General features: G+C 45.8%; 1 protein-coding gene across 1 annotated transcript in view; it reads right to left on the bottom strand.

The window, feature by feature from the left end:
* igsf9bb (immunoglobulin superfamily, member 9Bb) overlaps positions 1 to 20,761 on the bottom strand; it is a gene marked incomplete at both ends in the record, with an annotated part of 258,140 nt that overhangs the window by 131,664 nt on the left and 105,715 nt on the right. Inside the window, one exon of the mRNA XM_083640982.1 lies at positions 20,460 to 20,606. Coding sequence (XP_083497108.1) covers positions 20,460 to 20,606 — 147 coding nt within the window. The remainder of the gene's footprint in view (positions 1 to 20,459; positions 20,607 to 20,761) is intronic.

Genomic DNA, 20,761 nt, shown 5'->3' with positions numbered 1-20,761 from the left:
TCCGTGGATGCTAAATGTGTGTGGGGATGATGTCACATGTCATGATAACTGTCATGATAAATTTTATGTTATAGTAGATGTGTTGATGCCCATGGTGATGGGCTGGTGTTTCTGTTTGTATCACTGCTACTGTTATCTGTATGCTGCAGCTTGAGCTTGTCGTCCACAACAAGTTTCTCCTAAGGGAGACCAAATAAAATAATCAATCAATCAATCAATCAAACGCGCGCCCCCGTGAGGAGCGCAGCGGCCCCGGCCAAGGCATACGGCAGGCCAATAGGGTCGAAAATCCCCGTGAGGAGCTCAGCAGCTCCAGCAGGCCATTAGGGCCGAATATCGCCGCGAAAATCCCCGCAAGGAGCTCAGCAGCTCCAGGCGGGGCATACGGCAGGTCATTAGGGCCAAATATCGCCACGAAAATTCCAGTGAGGAGCTCAGCCGCCCCGCCTGAAGCATATGGCAGGCCAACAGCACCGCAAATCCCCTCAGGCTTTCCACCCGCCGCGGCGGGTCCCCCGGCCCCGCCCAGTCGGCGGGAGGGGGGGGCTGGCCGCAGCCATGCATTCTATAGCAGGGACCCTTAGCGAGTTCCAGGCTTGCCTGGAGGCCATGCGCCCAGCGCAGCCACCAGTCCAGCAGGCGGTGCCCATGCAACCAGCGGTGCCTGCAGACCCAACCCCCATGCCTTAAGCGTAGTGACTCCGTGGCAAGATGCCTCTCCTCTTGAGGCGGGAGGGCATCTGCTCGGGCTAGAATAGAGAACCCCCCCCGTAGGGGATTCTTCAGGAGTCAATACGTTGGTGGTGGACTGGGGAGGTGGGTGGGGTGAAACGCGGCTTCCAGAGAAGGAATTAGATCAGCTCAAGTGTAGCGGCTAGAGGTCAGGGAAGAGGACGGTGGTGCGCCCAGCGTGGCTATAAATACTGCCGCGTCATAGCCTCGCACTGACGACATTAACGCCGTCACCTAGGCAAGTGCGTCACGCGAACGTCACGCTGGGATTACTGCACTGACGACATTAACGGCGTCACCTAGGCAAGTGCATCACGCGAACGTCACGCTGGGATTACTGCACTTGTCGTCACGCTAGGATTACATGTGATGATGAGGTTGCTATGTCACTAGATTACGTGTGTTGTGAGGCAGCGTGTCTGGTCTTCATCTTGAAACTAGGTCGAGACCATCATTTCAATCATGAGAGACCAGAGGGTAAGGTTAATCAGCAAGCTTTATTAAAGTATGGCATGGCGATAGGATTCATGGCCTGAAGCGGTATGGCATTAATTCTGATGGCGTGGCAGCATGGCAACTGATTCTTTGGCGTAGTGACTCCGTGGCAAGATGCCTCTCTTCTTGAGGCGGGAGGGCATCTGCTCGGAGAACCCCCCAAAAGAGAGAAACCTGAAAGGCCAACCGGTCTGCTCGCCTCGCGATACAGCGGGCGCTGGGCGGAAGGCGACGCTTGTCGCCGACCGGTTGGCTCGGCAGCGCGGCGACTTACGGAACCTATCGACCGGGCGAGGGCGCCGCGATGCGCGGGCGCGGGATGATCGACCAGTCCGGCCTGATTCGGCGTTGGCATAGTTCGGCGTGACCAGTCCGGCCTGATTCGGCGTTGGCATAGTTCGGCGTTGAACCCCCCCCCAAACTGACTGCGGGCTGCTCGGCACCCAGAACACTTGCAGGCTGCTCAGCACCTAGAACACTTCGAGTAGATTACTGGGGTCTGAATTAGTGGGGAGACTACAGGCTGCTCGACACCTAGAACATTGACAGGCTGCTCGGCACCTAGAACACTTTGGGTAGTCTACTGAGGTCTGAATTAGTGATGCTGAATTAGTTATGTGACTACAGGCTGCTCGGCACCTGGAACACTTGCAGGCTGCTCAGCACCTAGAACACTTCGAGTCGTCTACTGAGGTCTTGCTGAATTAGTTATGTGACTACAGGCTGCTCGGCACCTAGAACACTTGCAGGCTGCTCGGCACCTAGAACACTTCGAGTCGTCTACTGAGGTCTTGCTGAATTAGTTATGTGACTACGGGCTGCTCGGCACCTAGAACACTTGCAGGCTGCTCGACACCTAGAACACTTCGAGTCGTCTATTGAGGTCTGAATTAGTGATGCTGCCTCAGGGTTGAGATTTGGATTGAGCCCCCTCGGTTTTGAGATTTGGATTGAGCCCCCCCCCCCCTGACTACAGGCTGCTCGGCACCTGGAACACTTGCAGGCTGCTCAGCACCTAGAACACTTCGAGTAGTCCACTGGGGTCTGAATTAGTGGGGAGACTACGGGCTGCTCGACACCCGGAACACTTGCAGGCTGCTCGGCACCTAGAACACTTTGAGTAGTCTGCTGGGGTCTGAATTAGTGGTGTGACTACAGGCTGCTCGGCACCTAGAACACTTGCAGGCTGCTCGGCACCTAGAACACTTCGAGTAGTCTACCGTGGTCGGAATTAGTGATTTGTTGCGGGCTGTTCAACGCCGAGCACTTGCAGGCTGCTCGACACCTGGAACGCTTAATCAATTAGATCGAAGAATTAGTGACGCTGCCTCAGTGTTGAGATTTGGATTGAGCCCCCTCGGTTTTGAGATTTGGATTGAGCCCCCTCCCCTGACTACAGGCTGCTCGGCACCTGGAACACTTGCAGGCTGCTCAGCACCTAGAACACTTCGAGTAGTCCACTGGGGTCTGAATTAGTGGGGAGACTACGGGCTGCTCGACACCCGGAACACTTGCGGGCTGCTCGGCACCTAGAACGCTTAATCAATTCGATCGACACCGATTCGGGGAGTCCACCACCAATGAAATGCGAAGTAACGGCTATTGCGAGGAATGCAGGAATGGATGCCATGTGCTTACCATGTGACGCCTAGGGGAGGAGAGATCTTTGGGGGAGGAGAGATCTTTGGGCAGACAATATGGCGGCCTGCTCTGGTCGGATGTAGGCCGCGTAGGCTGACGAGGACCAGCGGCCCATATGTTGCAGGGAGGCGGAGGACACCCCTTGCGCGGCGGCTGATGTGGCCGCGCCGATCCTGAAGGAGTGGCCGGAATAGTGCTCCGCTGGGAGGTCGCACATCTGGAGGATCCGCTTGAGGTGAAGAGTGAACCAGGTTCTTGTCATGAGATGGTGGGGTGAGATGAAGGCGCCGTTGTAGGCTCTGGCTGTGGAGCTGGCCAGCCCCCCCCCCTGATGTAGGACTGAGCGGCGTGGAGTAGCTGGGTGAGGCGGGGATCGTGAGGGAGTGCCGGGGGCCTAGGACGTGGGTCCGGACTCATGAGAGGGTGAGGGCCGAGAACGGGGGAAGCGGCATTGGAGACGGGTCGGCTGCCGGATGGAGGTTGCGGAATGCGTCAGTACGATGAACACAGCCAACCACTGTCCAATGCAGCAATTAACATAATGGCTGTCTCCTTAGGTTTAGTGCTCATGGCCTGTTCAGCCGAGATGTCATTGACCGAATATGACGTTTGAATGGTGCAGAAGACCAATGTCCCATTGCTTTGAGAATAGATGCTGAGACGTCTCAGCTGCAGGGGTAGACGTGCCAGTGCAGGAGTGAAGAGAGCAGCTGACGAGGGAGTCCTCATCATTTGCGGAGGAGACGGCGGCGGGAGGTCGCCTTCCCTTCGAACTCAAGTCAGGAACAGAGTTAGTCCTGGCCCACGTCAGGATCTCATGCGGTATGGATCTTAGAGGATAGACAGATCAAGTATTAGTTTGAGAGATAACAGTTGAGCCTTTAGCATCCCTGTCTGTTTAAAATAACGTGAATAAGAAATTAGTATTTTGTCACTGGTTGGGACAGCAATGGAATATTTAATTATGTCAAATAAAATCATAGACAGATCAAGTATTAGTTTGAGAGATAACAGTTGAGCCTTTAGCATCCCTGTCTGTTTAAAATAAAGTGAATAAGAAATTAGTATTTTGTCACTGGTTGGGAAAGCAAAGGAATATTTAATTATGTCAAATAAAATCAATCCCCCCCCAAAACACGCTTGACTTCCTCCTGATTGACAGCTGTCTTCAATGATTAAACATACATGAAAGAACTAAGGATAGAGGTCAGCGGCAGAGTCATGATTAACTTAAACCAAGATGGTTATCTGAGAAATTCCACTGTTTTATCCTATCCAGCAGACTCCCTTCTAACGTTAACGTATGCTGGCCAAACAATGGCCTATAGATGTCCGTTACTTTACCGGCTTTGACCTTCATGACAGCATGCCATGATGTAACTAGTAAACAATAGCAAGGAGAGGAGCCATCCTCAACATGAATGTGTTCCGGCAGAATGGACTAGCCGCTAGCTTTGTTGTTGAATATCTTGTTCATACTCCTCAGGGAGGAGGACTCACCAGACAAGAAACTCTATAACAGACTGGCCGTCCCAAGATGTCGCGGGAAATTCAGCCGCACATATGCTTAGGCAATCATCCTTACAAGAACTTGGCTGAAGCTGAGAGATTAGTGAACTCGATAATCCTCAAATATTTCTCACCAAGGGTTCATGCAGCTTTTTTTTTTTTTTCTTTTTTTTTTTTATAATAATTATAATATAAAAGTACCAACCAAATTTTACGGACTCAAGACTATATCGACACATCTTAATTGTTACTGTAAATTCAATGTGAAAATAAAGCTTATCCCTTATACCCGCAGCAATGATGCAAGTCCTTACTTTATATTTTACCAGCTGCTTCGTATTACTTTGATTAAATGGTTTGATCCGAATTATTTAATGCTTACTAATTTCCTGAATACATAACGAGGCACTTTATCCATCTATCTATCCTTTTAATGGCAGAAGTTATTTTCAAAGTTTCATTTGAAAAAACAATTTATGAAAATCTAGCACTTCCAATAAGTATATTGATAAAGCATATTCCTGAACGTGATGGTTGAGATCAAGCATTTCCAACTTAATCGCTGAAATTGAGCTGTGCACCACCCACTGAGTGATTTGCATTGATGTAGTTACAATAGAACGCCACCAGAGTGCACCGGGGCTCAGCTAGAGGCACGAGATAATATAGCAGAATGAGAGTTAGGCTACATCATGCCAGCATTGTGGTGATGAATACCTGCCAGTAAACATCGGTGATATTGCCGAAATCAATCTGTTAGCAAACAGATCAACATGCCAACATAGTAGCTTATCCACCAGGCTACATGAAATGATGATATATGCTTGATTGAATACTCAACTTTAGGACAACGCAGGCGACTCCATTTCCCAGCGTCCTTGTCGGTGAGGTGACGTCACTCAGGAGGGCCCCCGCACACCTGACGTTGATGCTAGCTAACGTTTGTGATTAGCGATAGCTTGCTAGCAGTAGCATAGCCAGCAGCCATGGCCTGAAGTTGTTCTTTGTGGGAGACGGAGTTTCCAAAACCTGGAGGCGGACGTGCCTCTTACTGGACGATCGGCGCGGCAAGAACAGACTGGTCTTCGTCCGGCGTAACGTTTATGATGGGAGTCTTGCTCTTTAGCAGGGGAGCTAACCGCTTAAAGCAGAAGAGAAACAGCAGTGCAAGTGCAGTTCTTCCTTGAAAACTTGTGCTTGGAGATGGAAAGTTTTTGCACAACTTAACAGCTCTTCGTGGCTGCCCCCAGTCAGGATGCGGAGATATTGGCTAAACGCTTTGAGGATCTTAATGCCTGCCCGGTTTTATCAATGGAGGAGCTACTAGCCAAGCGGGAGCTGCGATGAGAGATCCTTCCTCCGGAGACAGTAAGTGCAATGAACAAGCATAAGAATCCTACTGAACTTCGTACCTGGCTAGATTTGACATCCAAACTCGGCACGGCAGCAATGAAAGTAACGAGTGAGATTAGCAAGCGTTTGCCAGCAGCCGCAACGATCAGCAAGGTGGGGAACAGATCAGTGAAACGCGGCTTCCGGAGAAGGAATTGGATCACTTAGTGCAGCGGCTGGAGGGCAGGGAACAAGGACTGTGGTGCGCTCGGCGTGGCTATAAATACTGCCACGTCATAGCCTCGGCACTGACGACATTAACGCCGTCACCTAGGCAAGTGCGTCACTACTGCGCTGACGACATTAACGACGTCACTCTGGGATTACTGCACTTGTCGTCACGCTAGGATTTCATGTGATGCTGAGGTCGCTATGTCTCTAGATTACGTGTGGCGTGAGGCAGCGTGTCTGGTCTTCATCTTGAAACTAGGTCGAGACCATCATTATACACATTCAATAGCTCCCATATTGTAAGAGGCGATGTAAGAGGGTTAGATCCACGTCCCACCGTCAAAAAACGCAATTGACGACTTTAGTCGTCTTTGGCACTCAACGTTACTAAAGCAATTGACGACTAAAGTCGTCATTGGCACTCAATGAGTTAAAAGTAAAACGAGGCATTTAAAAGCGTATTGCTGTCGTTCTCTTCCATGCCTCCTGCACAAGCAGGAGACAGGAAACCGAACGGCTTGACTACAAGTACGGGTGCGATGAAGGGACAAAATAGCGGCATGCGATTAACGCGATTTAAAAAAAAGAACGCGTTATGGTCGGCCCGCATTAACGCGCGATTAACGCGTTAACGCTGACAGCCCTAATATATATATATATATATATATATATATACCAGAGGAGGTTTTTCCAGTGAGGCATAGGAGGATGGTCCTCCTCTATTAGATTGGGGATTTTATATAAAATATATATATATTAAAAAAAAATATTTTTATTTTTTATTTTTATATTTTTCATTTTTCATATTTTTTTTTATAATAAAATATCAATCAAATGTGTTTTTTCTTATGTGCAGACGCTCATTTTTTCATTCATTATATAGCTCCATGCAGACGAGTCACTCTGGCCCTGGTCCCAGCATGGGGGAGGGGATTAAAAAAACACCCGCCCTGTGGGCTTGATTTATTTGGTAATTTATCTAATGAAAAAATAAGATTGGTTGAAAAAGACTTGCAATTCACAGAAAACAGTGAGAGTGATGTGTTTTCCAACGAATCAGATTGAGGAGGAGGGGAGCTCTCCCTTAGCCCGTGAAACCAGGTGAAACCCTAATTGGTTGTTGTTTGATAGATAGATTGCTTGACATTGATTGACATTCTGTATTGTCCAATGCTGATGAATACGTCTGAAAATCGGCAACGTTGTTCCACTGCCTGGTCTGTGGTCTCTCACGCTGAATCAAGGAGGTGAAATCCACTGCTTGACCTGACAGGAAGGATTTACTGAGACAGTAGCAGCATATCATATTTCCCTCTTATTTTTATTTACTTTTTTATCAATCAGTAAGTGTTCACAAGCCAGACAGTCGTTGATATTGGATTACCACCAAAACGAGTTTCGAGTTGCGGGGAGACGAGCTGCGCGATACGGGCTTTTTGCAATGTCAGAAAACTGGAATATTTGCAACGTCTCGACTGCAGCGTTTCCCCTACAGACAGCACGGATATTCAAGTAAGTCAATTGATTTCAAGTTATCCGAACCTTCTATTAAATTCGGCGTGGAAATGGTTCACCGAGCAGCGCTATTCTTGTCGTATTGAAGTTTCATCCTGTAATTTCTTATACTAAAACCCGCGAACTTTAAATTCACACATTTTTTAACTGAATTTGGCCTGTAAATCGATAGCTGACAGCGGGCTCAATTTTAAAGCTTGAGTGGTGATCTTTATATCATATGAAAGTAGAAGAAATAAGGAATCGATTGGGATGAAGCATGTCAACCTAGGATGTCGGGAAGGGGGGGTAAATAATGCTCCAAAGTTGATAACTAAATGAGTAGTGCAGCACTGTTCACAGGAAGACACACTCTCGTTCCAGATGCAATTAAGTGTAATTTAACGCTATTTGACAACAGTTTCGGCCATAGACTTTGTCAAGTATCATACAAACAGTGCAAGACAGCCATTATAAAGACAGGTTAGCTGATTGAATGGACAACACCTGTCTTGTGAAAGCACACCTGAGTGTGAGACATCATAGGATGAATCAAAACATTGATGTCACAGGTAGGCTGTATACCATAATATATCATGAATCTATGTGAATAAATAGATTTATATAAATAGTAATCACAGCCTAATGCATAGAGATAAATCCTGAAACCTTCTCGCAACAGTTCTAGCCTAAGCCAGTGGTTTTCAAAGTGGGGTCCCCAGCAAAAAGGGGGGATAATCTATTTTCACTATAATTCCATGCCATCCATAAGTAACACAATCTAAGATAGTGTAGAAGTGAGTAACTAGGCTAATTATAACCATAACAGCACAAATAATTGACAAAAATCTCGAAATAAATATACAGTATTTACTCTGAGAAATGAAATAATGAGAAAAGGAACAATTATTGATGGTTAAAACTGAATAATGACATCACAACAGTCTAATCCTAATGCTAATTTAAAATGAGATTTGGGCGTTTTGGGCAAAAACTGCTTGTGGGTGAGAGTATCAGCAGCAGAGCACGTCATATTTTCCCTGGGACCGCCTCAGGTGCCAGGTGCTGTTCCGTCCTGTAGTCCTCTCACTGGGTGCTAATGCAATGCTCCTCACTGGGTGGAAAGCTAAGAGGCTTGACAGCATGGGAAACATGGCAAATACACACACACACATGCGCGCGCACGCGCGCACACACGTGAAAAAAAAAAGACCAAATTTGGGACAGCAAATTCGGTCGCCGCACTAGCTTCCTCCCCTGTTTCCAAGCTCACCAGCCACCACTGATATATACAAAAGGCTGATCTGATATATATATATATATACAATATGTACATGAGTGGAGGAGTGTTCTGTGGATATTAACACGTTCACTGCCAATGACGTGTTGATACGTCAAAAAAAATCCAACGGTTGACTGCCAATGACGTGTTAATACGTAAAAAAAAAAAAAAAACGTTGATCTAACCCTTTTACATCTCTTATATAAATATTGAAGCCACCGAACGTGTACAACCCATTCCACCGACCCACTAAGTGGCGACAGTGCTCTCCATTCTAGAAAAAGCCGAGCCAAAACTGCAGGGGAACGCGCGATGAAACCATTCTCATACTGTAAAATGGATTGGCGAAAATGCTTTCGCTTTCGCGCTGATTGCTGGCGGTGGGGGATTGCAAATTTGCATAATAGATTATGGGTGCAACACACTTTGATACACGCAGCATAAATAAGACCAGAATCGCAAAAGAAACCCCGTTTCTTGGGGTTTCTCAACCGAAACCCCAAGAAACGAGCGAGCCCATCCTCGCCCAGCGGCCGCCAGCAGACAGGAGCAGCAGCAGCAGAAACGAGCTTGTGACACGCCCGCTGAAGCCAAGAAGAACACACACGGAGGGAGGAGTTTGAAGTAGAGGGGGGTTTCCTGCTGTTATGGAGGAAATTACTGTTCAAAACTATTGTTTAGATGTCTGACGTCTTACTGATGCCAAAAATGAATGGTTAAAGTGACTGTTCTATTGAATTTCACAAAAAGCTATTTATCTCAGCTTAAATTTTCAGATGCTGAAACCATGCTGTATTCAAGTGCTAATGCCTACATAACTACTAACTTTACAAACTAACTCTTTTAGACAGAGAAAGCACACATTCTATTAGTTCTTTTGAGATATTTTGTGTTCACAAAATCTTAGCAGAAAAGAATCCTCGGGTCTTGAAAGATGAGCCAGAATCCTCAAAAAAACCCTCTGGCAGAAGCTACCTACAGTAAAAAAAAAAATGGCTGGCAGTGAATGTGTTAAATATTAATTTGCGTTGAATTTGCATGAAATTTACAGTCTGAGTTAAATAGGTGTGTTAAATAGGCAGTGAATTTACATTAATTTACAGTCCGAGTTAAATATATGAGTTTACGTTGAATTTACATTAAATTTATAGTCTAAGTTAAATAGACTCATAGGCAGTGAATTTACATGAATTTACAGTCCGAGTTCAATATGAGTTTACATTGAATTTACATGAAATTTACAGTCTGAGTTAAATAGGTGTTAAATAAGCAGTGAATTTACAGTCCAATTAAACAGGCATTAAATTAGATATGAGTCTGTGGGGGTTATCAGGTAAGTTCAGGAGGAGGTAGTGGGGTTTGTGGGGGATGTTGGTGAGGTCCTTGGTGGAAGGGGTTTTTGGGTCTTGTTGGTGAGGCTGATGGCGGTTGGGAAGAAGCTGTTCTTATGGCGAGTGGTTCTGGTTTTGGCAGACCTCATTCTCTTGCTGAGGGGGAGTGTTTTGAAGGGTTTGTGACCAGGGTGTGAGGAGTCGGCCATGCTCTTGCGAGACCGCTTCAGTGTCCTGGCTGCATGCAGGTCCTGGAGGGATGTCAGGTTGCATCCAATTACCTTCTCAGCACAGCGGATAATGCGCTGCAGTCTGTTAATGTCCTTGAGAGTGGCAGTAGCATACCAGATGGTGATGGAGGAGGTGAGGATGGACTCAATGATGGAGGTGTAGAAGTGCACCATCGTGGCCTTTGGCACTTTGAATTTCTTCAGGTGCCACACAAAGTACATCCACTCCTGTGCCTTCTTGGTGAGAGCTCTGATGTTCAGCTCCCATTTTAGGTCATGGTTACTCCATAGTGTTGACTGGGGAGTCACCCAAGGTAATGGGGGAAGGTGGCGCTGGGTTCCTCCTGTAATCTACAATCATCTCCACTGTCTGAGCATTTAACACCAGGTTGTTTTGATGTCACCAGGTGGTCAACCTCCTGCCTGTATTCAGACTTGTCTCTGTCTGTGATGAGCCCAATGAGAGTGGTATCATCCGCGGACTTCAGGAGCTTGACAGACTAGTGACCGGAGGTGCAGCTGTTGGTGTATAGTCCGAATAAGTATGGGGAGAGGACACCGCCATGGAAAGCGCCGGTGCTGATAGACCGAAAGTCAGTTGTATGTTTGCCCAGCCTCACGTGCTGCTTCCTGCCAGTCAGGAAATCTGTTGGGGTAGGAGAGGAGTGGGAAGGCGGAGGTAGAGGTAGAGGATTTGGTGGAGGGGGTGGGGGGGTCTGGTGGTGTTGAGATGTGTCACGGGGGGTGAGGATCGGGTTGTGTTGTTTATCAAATCTAAAAGAGGCTGTACTGGTGTCAATGTCAATAGATTTGGAAAGTATTTTTACATTAGAAGTATTTTGTATTAGTTTTAGGCAGATGCATGAAATGAAAGGAGCAAGCCCCTTATCTGATTCCCTTTACTGCTCCTTCAGCTATCTAATAGCTTTTTTACATCAAAAGTACAGCTTATACACTTTTTTTTCAGCCTAGGGAAGCAGCATGGGGGCATGATTTCGAATCGCACATAGGTTACACAAAAACCACGCCCTGTGCCCGCCTACGTAGCAGTCAAGCGCCGGGATTGGCCAGGCACCCATGCTCACGTGAGCCAATGGGACGATGATTTATTGACAAGCTCCAGGTGCGCGAGAAGCAGACTGACAAGGCCTCAGCCTGCATGCAGTTCGGCGTGCTGCTGCCAACATGATTTCGGTAAACCCAATACACCACTCCAACTTTAACTTTAGACAACTAGACAATATTTCACAATTGTGAATGTTTTTGTAGTTTTTTGTTGGGACTGGAACAGGGATTCCCAGCTGTTCTGTAGAACAGCTGACTGGACTGGGGAAAAATGTAGAAAAAACTGTGGACTGGATTTTTTTATTGTATTTGATTTTAGAGATAAAACAATGTCTTCTTGTTGAAGCTTGGGACTAAACAACTGGGTTTTTTCATCTTTTAAAATAAAGATGTTTAAAAAACTATTGCTTGTTACATTTTCAGTGCTGTACCTTTTCTCTGGGTAAGAATTTAGCTTGAAATTAACGATATGATACATTATATTATGATAATATGAGCTATGAACGTGAACACAACACTGTTTATATTATTGCATGTTTTTGTAGATTGTGTACATTGTGTAGACGGCACGGTGGCTCAGTGGTTAACACTGTTGCCTCACAGCAAGAAGGTCCCGGGTTTGAACCCCGGTCCGTCCCAGGTCCTTTCTGTGTGGAGTTTGCATGTTCTCCCCGTGTCCGTGTGGGTTTTCTCCGGGTGCTCCGGTTTCCTCCCACCATCAAGAAAGACATGTATGTTAGGGTTAATACTCCTGTCAGTGCCCCTGACCAAGGTACTGGCAAAAGAACTGGAGTTGGTCCCCGGGCGCTGCACAGTGGCTGCCCACTGCTCCTAGTTCTAGGAAGGTTCCTAGTAGAGGATGGGTCAAATGCAGAGGATGAATTTCCCCAAGGGGATAAATAAAGGATAACTAACTAACTAACTAGATTATAGGGGTGTCACGATATTTCGTTGCGATATCGAAATGTCACGATATCGATATCGTCAGAAAAAAATCGTAAAAAAAAAGAAAGAAAAAAAAAAAAGATTGTTGTTGCTCCTGAATAATAATAGAACAAATTTAGCAGAATCAACACGCATGAGTGAGGGGGTAGACTACTACTGGCATGGCAAAACAGCTCAAGGGGTACATAAGATTACATAAGTTTAGGGACCATTGAGCATGAGTTATCTAAGAAATAGATTGTATAATTTATTTTTCTTTCACCATGCAACAAACATTTAGTTTGTGACAGTGTGACACATTCTATTGCAAGAGAAGCATTATCTTCCATGTTGTTTTCTAGTTATTATAATTACAATTTCCAAAAACAGCATTTGTTTTGTATTTTGTGTATTTCAAATGAAAGACTATTTTTCCAGTATTTTTCCAGGGCTCCCTTGAAAAGAGGTTTCGATTTCAACGGGACTCACATGGTTAAATAAATGATAAATAAATACATAAAAATTATTTACTCTTGTTAAAAAAAATATTGTTAAAATATCATATCGTATCGTTATCGTGAACCCAATATCGTGTATCGTATCGTGAAATGAGTGTATCGTGACACCCCTAGTAGATTACAATGATTATTATGCTTATTATTATTATTATTATGCTAAGGAAGCTAGGTGACCATAATTCATTTCAATGTCCGCTCTCAAGAGCAATTCAGTTGGTTCATGAAATCGCTGGGCTACGTGCCCTCCAGTGTTTGTGGTGTGGGAGATTCCAGCTGTCAAAAGAAGAAGACAAAAGACTTGCTCCTGGCCAATCCCGGCGCTTGACTGCTGCGTAGGCGGGCACAGGGCGTGGTTTTTGCGTAACCTAAGTGCGATTCGATTTGACATCACATCTCCCGTTCAGTCGCTCCCCCAGAGCGGGCTCTCGTCCCCCTCCCTTCTCCTGCACCCAGCACCTGTGCCTCAGTCAACACAGCAGTAGAGGGGTGACGGAAGTAACGTTAGTTCCAGCTATGTATTTGCTTGGAAAATTACAGTGTCTCGTAATTTTGGATTAATAGTTCATATCGTGGTGAGTACACAAGTTAAAATCACCTGAATATAAGTGGAGGAAAACCAATTGCCGATCATCCCCTCCAATCGCCAATATAGGATTTGATCATCAATCGGAACACCCCTAGTGCTGGTGTCACTTATTAATTACAGGGGAATATTAATTTGGGTGTGAACTATTCTTTTAAGCAATAATATACGAAAAGGAGTGCTGTACCATGAGATATTGTGTACAGCACAATTTTGAATGTATCATTCATTGCTTATACAAATGTTATACTGTGGTGACCACAAATGGACTGCTAGCAAACTCTAGTGGACAGAAACCACAATTGCCGTTTTGAGCTACAGAGCCGCAGTCACGTGGCTCGTGAGGATTATGGGAGATGGTGGATGGACAATAGCAGGCCTCATTCATTGAGTTGCCTCTCCAACCCGAGGGCGTCTGCACACAGCTGCCGCTGTACCAACTAGCTAGCATACCCCAAGTTAGCTAGCCCGCTGCATGCTGTATTATGATAGCGATAAGGAAATAAATGACGCCAACATCTTGCTCTGTCAACTTGATCGTGTTCCTTTTTATGTGGTGTGTGATGTGAACTATGTCATTGCTGCCCTGATGAAGGCTGTGTGAGGCCCAAACATGTTTGCTCATTGTATCTGTTCAACTATGAACTAAGCCTTTAATTATAGCTTTTTTAATTGGGAAGAGTGCCTTGGATCAATCTTTCTTTGATTACTTTTGTATTACCCCATCTGCGATCAAAGAGCTCCTTCTTTCAACTTCCATTCACCTGCATTGAATGCCGTTGCCCTCCTTTTATTATCATTTGCACATTTGAAGGGACGTGAGCTCAGAATAATCTGTTTTAGGATTATTATTTTTAATGTAAGGTCACTTTGGAATAAAAGATACCATCCAAATATGTGTGCCACCCTTAAACATACCAGTATTTTTGCATGTCTTCTTCGCCCACTTACTATAATTCACATATACTTACATACTGTATACATTATTACCGACCATTTCCAAATAATACCATACAAGAGGCTTACTCAATTGTAGGGTATCAAAGGGTCATGTAGACAGCTTAATCCAAATGAGACCTTAACCCGAGTATTGTCGCCAGCTGGGTGACTCGCATGTGTGTAAACATAGCCAGTGAGGAAAATCCTTTAATTCCATATATACTGTAGATGTCTTTGACATGAAGACACTGCTCTAATCAGATATTCACAGCAATGATATATGCTTCTGTCATGTTTATTTTGGTCTATTTGGCTATTTATACTCAACAATGTTTTAGCAAAGACAAATGCAAAAGAAAGTTGTGGGTGAAATGTTCTTTAAAAAGCAATATACGGTAATCCTGTTGTTACATTTCAAAACGAGTATAATGTCTTTAGTAGCATAATGCAGCATTCTGTCTTGGGCGCTTTGGAGCTGCATTCTGGACTCTGTTCTTTAATCCTATAGGGGATGAGCAGTGGCCAGTGGTCCTGTGTCATTCTGTTTTTAGACCATGACGGGGGAAGGCTGGGTCACAATGACATTTTTATCCCCTTTTCCTCAAAGACCTCAACCTGTGCTGAGAAAGAGGAAGAGGAACACAGAGAGTGCTGAGTGCTGCGTGTGCGTGTGCGCATGAGTGCCAAACGGAGGGTGAGAGAGACACAAACCAGAGAGAAAGACAGAAGGGAAGACGTATAAGAAGTAGAGTGACAGGGAGAAAGGCAGAGGGGCAGAAAGGGAATGGAGACAGAAAGAAAACGAGGGGGAGAGAAAGAGAGAGAGAGAGAGAGAGAGAGAGAGAGAGAGAGGGCTGTTGTGCAGCTTACAGGCACTGCAGAGGGCTGCTGCAGAACAGAGGGATGGGAAGCGGGAGGGGGTGTTGGAACTATTTTGGGGGGAGCAGTTGAAGACCAACCCTGGGAGATCTGAACCTCGCTTCCTGGCATCACCTCCCATTTGAGAGGGGCCTGAACTGTGAGGGAGAAAGGGGCAATACCTTAATGAAGGAAATAAATAATCAGGGATGGACGATATTGGATTTTATTTTTTTGCTGGTATCCGATATGCAGATATTTTCTAACTCTGCTGCTGCTGACACCGATATATGCACATATTTCCCCCCAGCTAATTTCAGAGAACATCAAGTCTCTCCTGTAGTGGAATTATCACATTATTATGTCTACTCTTATTGTGATCGCCCACTGGCAGATGCAGACATAATGCAATGTTTTTTTTTAATGTACACATTCACTGGGCAAATTAAGAAAACTACTTCAACTTACGGTAGGTGATGTAAAACATATTTTTATTTATGTAACATTGTCTTTCAAACAAAACTGTAAGATTGATCCTCCGTAAACAGGTTTGGATGATATCGGCCTGTCATATTGGCAGAAATGTTTGTTTTTCGGGCCGATGCCGATATTTCATTTTGAAGCCTTTATGAGCCGATACTGTTGGTGTGCCAATATCATCGTGCATCCCTAGAAAGAATAGAATGAAAGTGGACAGTAACACCCCAGGGGGCCAGGAACTGCCCATTGTATTGTGAATGATGCTCTTCATTCACAGTGGGTACAGCATGCAACTCTATAGCTACTTTCACACATGAACTCCGGATCAAGTGAGGGTTGCTCCCCACTGAGCCTGCCCCGGATGATACGTGAAGTGTACCCTTTCACACATGAGGCATATTGCATTCTCACATGAGTAGCACCTCCGCAGAGTTTGTAAAGTAGAGAGGGGGCGGGGGCGGGGGTGGGGGAATTTGGGCATGACCACACAATGGGGAGTTGTGAAAACTAAAAATACATAATGAGCGATAACTGCCTAACGTTCATGGCATATAATCGTTTGCGCATAACGTTAGTAATTAATTAAACAACCCTACAACTCACGCCCAGATGCATCGATTTCCTCGAGTCGCAAGCACTACAAACAAAACAGGTCTTTGCTATGTTCAGTCCTAAAATGCATCAAACCTACTAGAATTATACAGAATACAGGAAGCTAGATGTTTTTAGCTTCAAAATAAATTAAATGTTGTATTACTTAGTAACAAAAAATCAGAATGTCGACTCACTACGGGTTAAAATTGACTTTTCGAAGGGAGCAGATATTCTTCCAGTTTATCTCCGTTCTGTATCTTTCGAAACACACACAAAAAAACATTACACGTGCATTTACTTTATTTAATTGCCATTATTGCGAAGGTTATACCCGGAAGTTTTCGTTTTATACTGCCTGACTTGACGCTACTTGGAATTTGCGGTTCTGCCATTGAATCTTCACAAACGCTGTGTAAACGTTAAATCAAAGGCATGAACGCAACCAGATCCAGATACCCTACCTAGCGATGTCCAATACTGGGAAGCGGGACGACCCTCGCGTCCAAAAATGCTTATTAAATGTGTGTGCTGTGCGAAGCAGACATGAAATCAGATCAGAGCCATGAGCCTTTCAATCCCCAGCAACATGTTGGCTGTCGCACACGGAGCAGGTTTGAGCTTCATTTGGAAACCAAACGGCATGATGTTTTTTTTGCTCGCTCATTCACATCGACTATTTATATAATAATAATCTGTCACAATCGCTTTCTGTCTCTGTCCTCATGCACTCACTGACCTGGCTACTTCACGGAGCTCTGGAGGGGTGGGGGGGACAATCCGCTCCTGGCAGTACGGCTGGGGGTACACTTCCCTCTGGCTAGGAGGAGGCTCGCGGGAGCGCGCATGAGCCACCAAAATCTGTTCACACATAGACCGCCATACGGATGGCCTCTAGATAACTCCTGAATTCCAGACATGTGTGAAAGCAGCTTATGTGTCGATTCAGCACACCTGTCCTCTCCTTTGCATTTGACGTGAAGGAACTACCTAGAAAATCTTAGGCCATACTTATAGCACTGGGCTAAGCATTCTGTCAGATACTAGGCTATTAGTTAGCCATACCTATAGCACTGGGCTAAGCATTATGTCAGATACTAGACTATTAGTTAGTGGGCAGGCACTACAACATTCCAGCTGCATTCACTAAGCGATGCTTTTCACTTTGACCTACAACTTTATAATCAGCAATAATGACATCATTCTCACAGCCCGTCCTCTTTTCCTACTTCCTTCTAGCAAACTCACACTGTGGCAGGAAGGAGTGTGCGGGCGATAAGGGTTCACAGGAGTGAAGCAGAAGTGTCAGTTGGAAGGGGAGATGCAGGAGCGTGCAGCACTCTCTCCCACTATCTATGCATCACTTACTTCCTCGATGCCGGCCACGCTGACGGCTAAAGTGCTCAGACTAATCGCTGACAACCCCCAATGTTCCACAATGATAAGGAGAGGTGGATTGCAAATGTGGGGACTATAAATAGAAGCACGGCCCGGACTTCATCCGGCATCAGCATGCGCCAAAGCCCTGAACCTTGATGAGCCAGGCGTCAAAACGTGCGTACTGAGAGAATCACGTCATCAACGTCCATTTTTCGTGTGACATGCAATGGTTAAGTAGTAGTAGTGTGGCGGTCATGCAATTGGTCCAGCTACATCATCCAAGGACATACTGTACCACGTTGCATCAGTTGGTTCATGGTTATGTGTTATCTACTGTACAACCTTCAAGTCCGGTATTTTCCCCCGGAATAGACAGAAATCGTTTCTTTATAATAGCTTCAAATTGTAGGCCAGTGATAATATGTGCGTGTGTTTACTTGTTCACATAAACACTATAAAAAGACAAATGCATAAATTCTATAATCTAAGTTTAATTGAGCAATTTAACACCGTCGCATGTTCTACTATTTATTCAGTACAAGCTTAGTAGCTTACATTTTGAAAGGGCTGAATACACCACTGCATTCTGCGTTCTCAGGTTGCCCTTCTGTCCCCGCTCTGTCCCTGGCTAGTTCCTGCTCTGTCCCTGGCTAGTTCCTGCTCTGTCCCTGGCTAGTTCCTGCTCTGTCCCTGGCTACTTCCTGCTCTGTCCCTGGCTACTTCCTGCTCTGTCCCTGGCTACTTCCTGCTCTGTCCCTGGCTAGTTCCTGCTCTGTCCCTGGCTACTTCCTGCTCTGTCCCTGGCTAGTTCCTGCTCTGTCCCTGGCTACTTCCTGCTCTGTCCCTGGCTACTTCCTGCTCTGTCCCTGGCTACTTCCTGCTCTGTCCCTGGCTACTTCCTGCTCTGTCCCTGGCTACTTCCTGCTCTGTCCCTGGCTACTTCCTGCTCTGTCCCTGGCTACTTCCTGCTCTGGCCCTGGCTACTTCCTGCTCTGTCTTTCTCTTCTGAGTGAAAATCTGACAAACTCAGCCGCAAATTCGGATGAGAGTTTGTATCTGACTTTACCACTTGCTCATCACCAAAATTCCTTTTCTTGTGAATAAAAGCATGAACAGTAGTGCGACTTTTGTTTTTCACCCCACTAGTTTTTCCTGGCCAAAATTGAATTCAACAGTTTGGGACAATTAGCGGAGCAGTCGGCCGTGTCCTGCACAACACCCCATTGACAGACGAAATCGACTTGTTATGCGTTTGCCACTAGCTTCTATTAGCCCTGTTTGAACTGATAACGTGCTGAGAGTTGTGTCTGACATGGCAACCAAGACAACTAAGTGATAACGTGCTGAGAGTTGTGTCTGACATGGCAACCAAGACAACTAAGTGACGGCGGAGGGGTGACAGACAGACAGACAGACAGACAGAAAGAGACAGAGAAAACAGAAAAGAGACAAGAGGAGAGGATGCTGCAGCCCCGAGGTCTTTAAGGCACTTGGCATTTCTCCAGAGCCGGGAGAGGGAGAGGGAGGAGGCGTGAGGTGAAGGCAAACAGAACAAGAACAACACTGATGAAACTGAGCTAATGTGCTGTGACCGCAAGGGGGGCGGGTGGGGGTTTGGAGGGGGGTACAGGACCGTGTCTGGTGTGTCTGTTACCACGGCAACTAGCGTCACTGTATGTCGTCTGATGAAGTGACTCGATGAATGCTCCAGCTACCGAGTGAGAGCAAGGATATTCTTAGTGTGTGCTTCTGTGACAGACGTTAAGTCCCATGAGTGTTTGTGCTTGTGTTCGGACTGTTTTTTTGTTTGTTGTCTTTTACATTTCAGGCGTTTAACCGGCACTCTTCTCCAGCACAGTGAGGCAGCTTTCAGGGGTGCAGTGTCTTGCTCAAGAACACTTTAACACGGCACGTGGCTGTGGTGGAGACTGAACCTGTGACCTTCGGGTTACTGTATATATAAGTGTGTGTGTGTATGTGTGTGTGTGTGTGTGTGTGTGTGTGTGTGTGTGTGTGTGTGTGTGTGTGTGTGTGTGTGTGTGTGTGTGTGTGTGTGTGCGTGCGTGCGCGTGCGTGCGTCAGGGTTGGACTGATTTTGAAGGACAATAGCAGTATACAGGGCTGGCATTTCATAATTTTAGGGGCAAGGCTATTATTTTGGCCTTCGGCATCACATTTCTTTTAGGGCACAAAGGTTACATGTCAGGGCACAAAGCCCAGTGAGTGAAAGAGGAGGATTTGCCTTCAAATAAATAACTTGACTTTCCGACAGGGAAAAAAACACGAATGATGTGAAAAACATAAACTCTTCACTTTTTTTCATATCAATAAAAACTAACATTTGAAGTGGTCTTATGTGCCTCCTTAATGTTATGCCTCTTACGGCATAGACCATCTGGTCAATTTTCTTCCTTTTTTTATAATGTTTTCTCCCTTCTTCTCCCCAATTCCCCCTGCTTCCCGGTCATTGCTCCACCCAATCTGCCGATCTGGAAAGAGATGTAGACTAGCACACACTTCCTCCGATACATGTGAAGTCGCCAGCCACTTGATGCCACAACAAATGGCATCATATCCACTTTATCAGAGCCTCGATACTGACAGGCAGGTATCTAATTTCTATTAAAAGGCCAATATTAACCTGATATATCAGTGAACCGATATACCAGTCTAACCATAGCGTGTGTGTGTGTGTGTGTGTGTGTGTGTGTGTGTGTGTGTGTGTGTGTGTGTGCATTTTCTACACCAGTATTTTAGCATCTTCTGCATCTTGTAAGCACATCTTTAGACAAGTCTGTTGTGTGTCTTGAGCCATTTGAACGACTGCACGCTCTTGGCCCTTACCGTTGACGGTTAGATGCACCCAGCTGCCATTGTGGAAGGTGTCATACTGCTGCTCCAGCATCAACACCTTGCACTCGTACCAGCCCTGGTCATCCCAGCGCACCTTCTCTATCCGCAGGGAGGACTTGCCGTGCAGACTGGCCCGGCCTGGCCGAGGGAGACGGGAACGAAATGTGGAAAGGAACAGAGTGAGAGAGATGGGTGGATTGAATTTAATGAAGGAAGGAAGAGAAGGAAGGAAGGAATAGAGAGAGGAGAAAAGCTGTTAAAACTAAAAGCCCACCTTAAAACAGACATAGCCT

The sequence above is a fragment of the Poromitra crassiceps genome, assembly GCF_964638095.1.
Source record: "Poromitra crassiceps genome assembly, chromosome: 1".
NCBI classification, from domain to species: domain Eukaryota; kingdom Metazoa; phylum Chordata; class Actinopteri; order Beryciformes; family Melamphaidae; genus Poromitra; species Poromitra crassiceps.
Note: the sequence above shows the minus strand (reverse complement) of the source record. Positions and strands in the feature narration are given on the sequence as shown.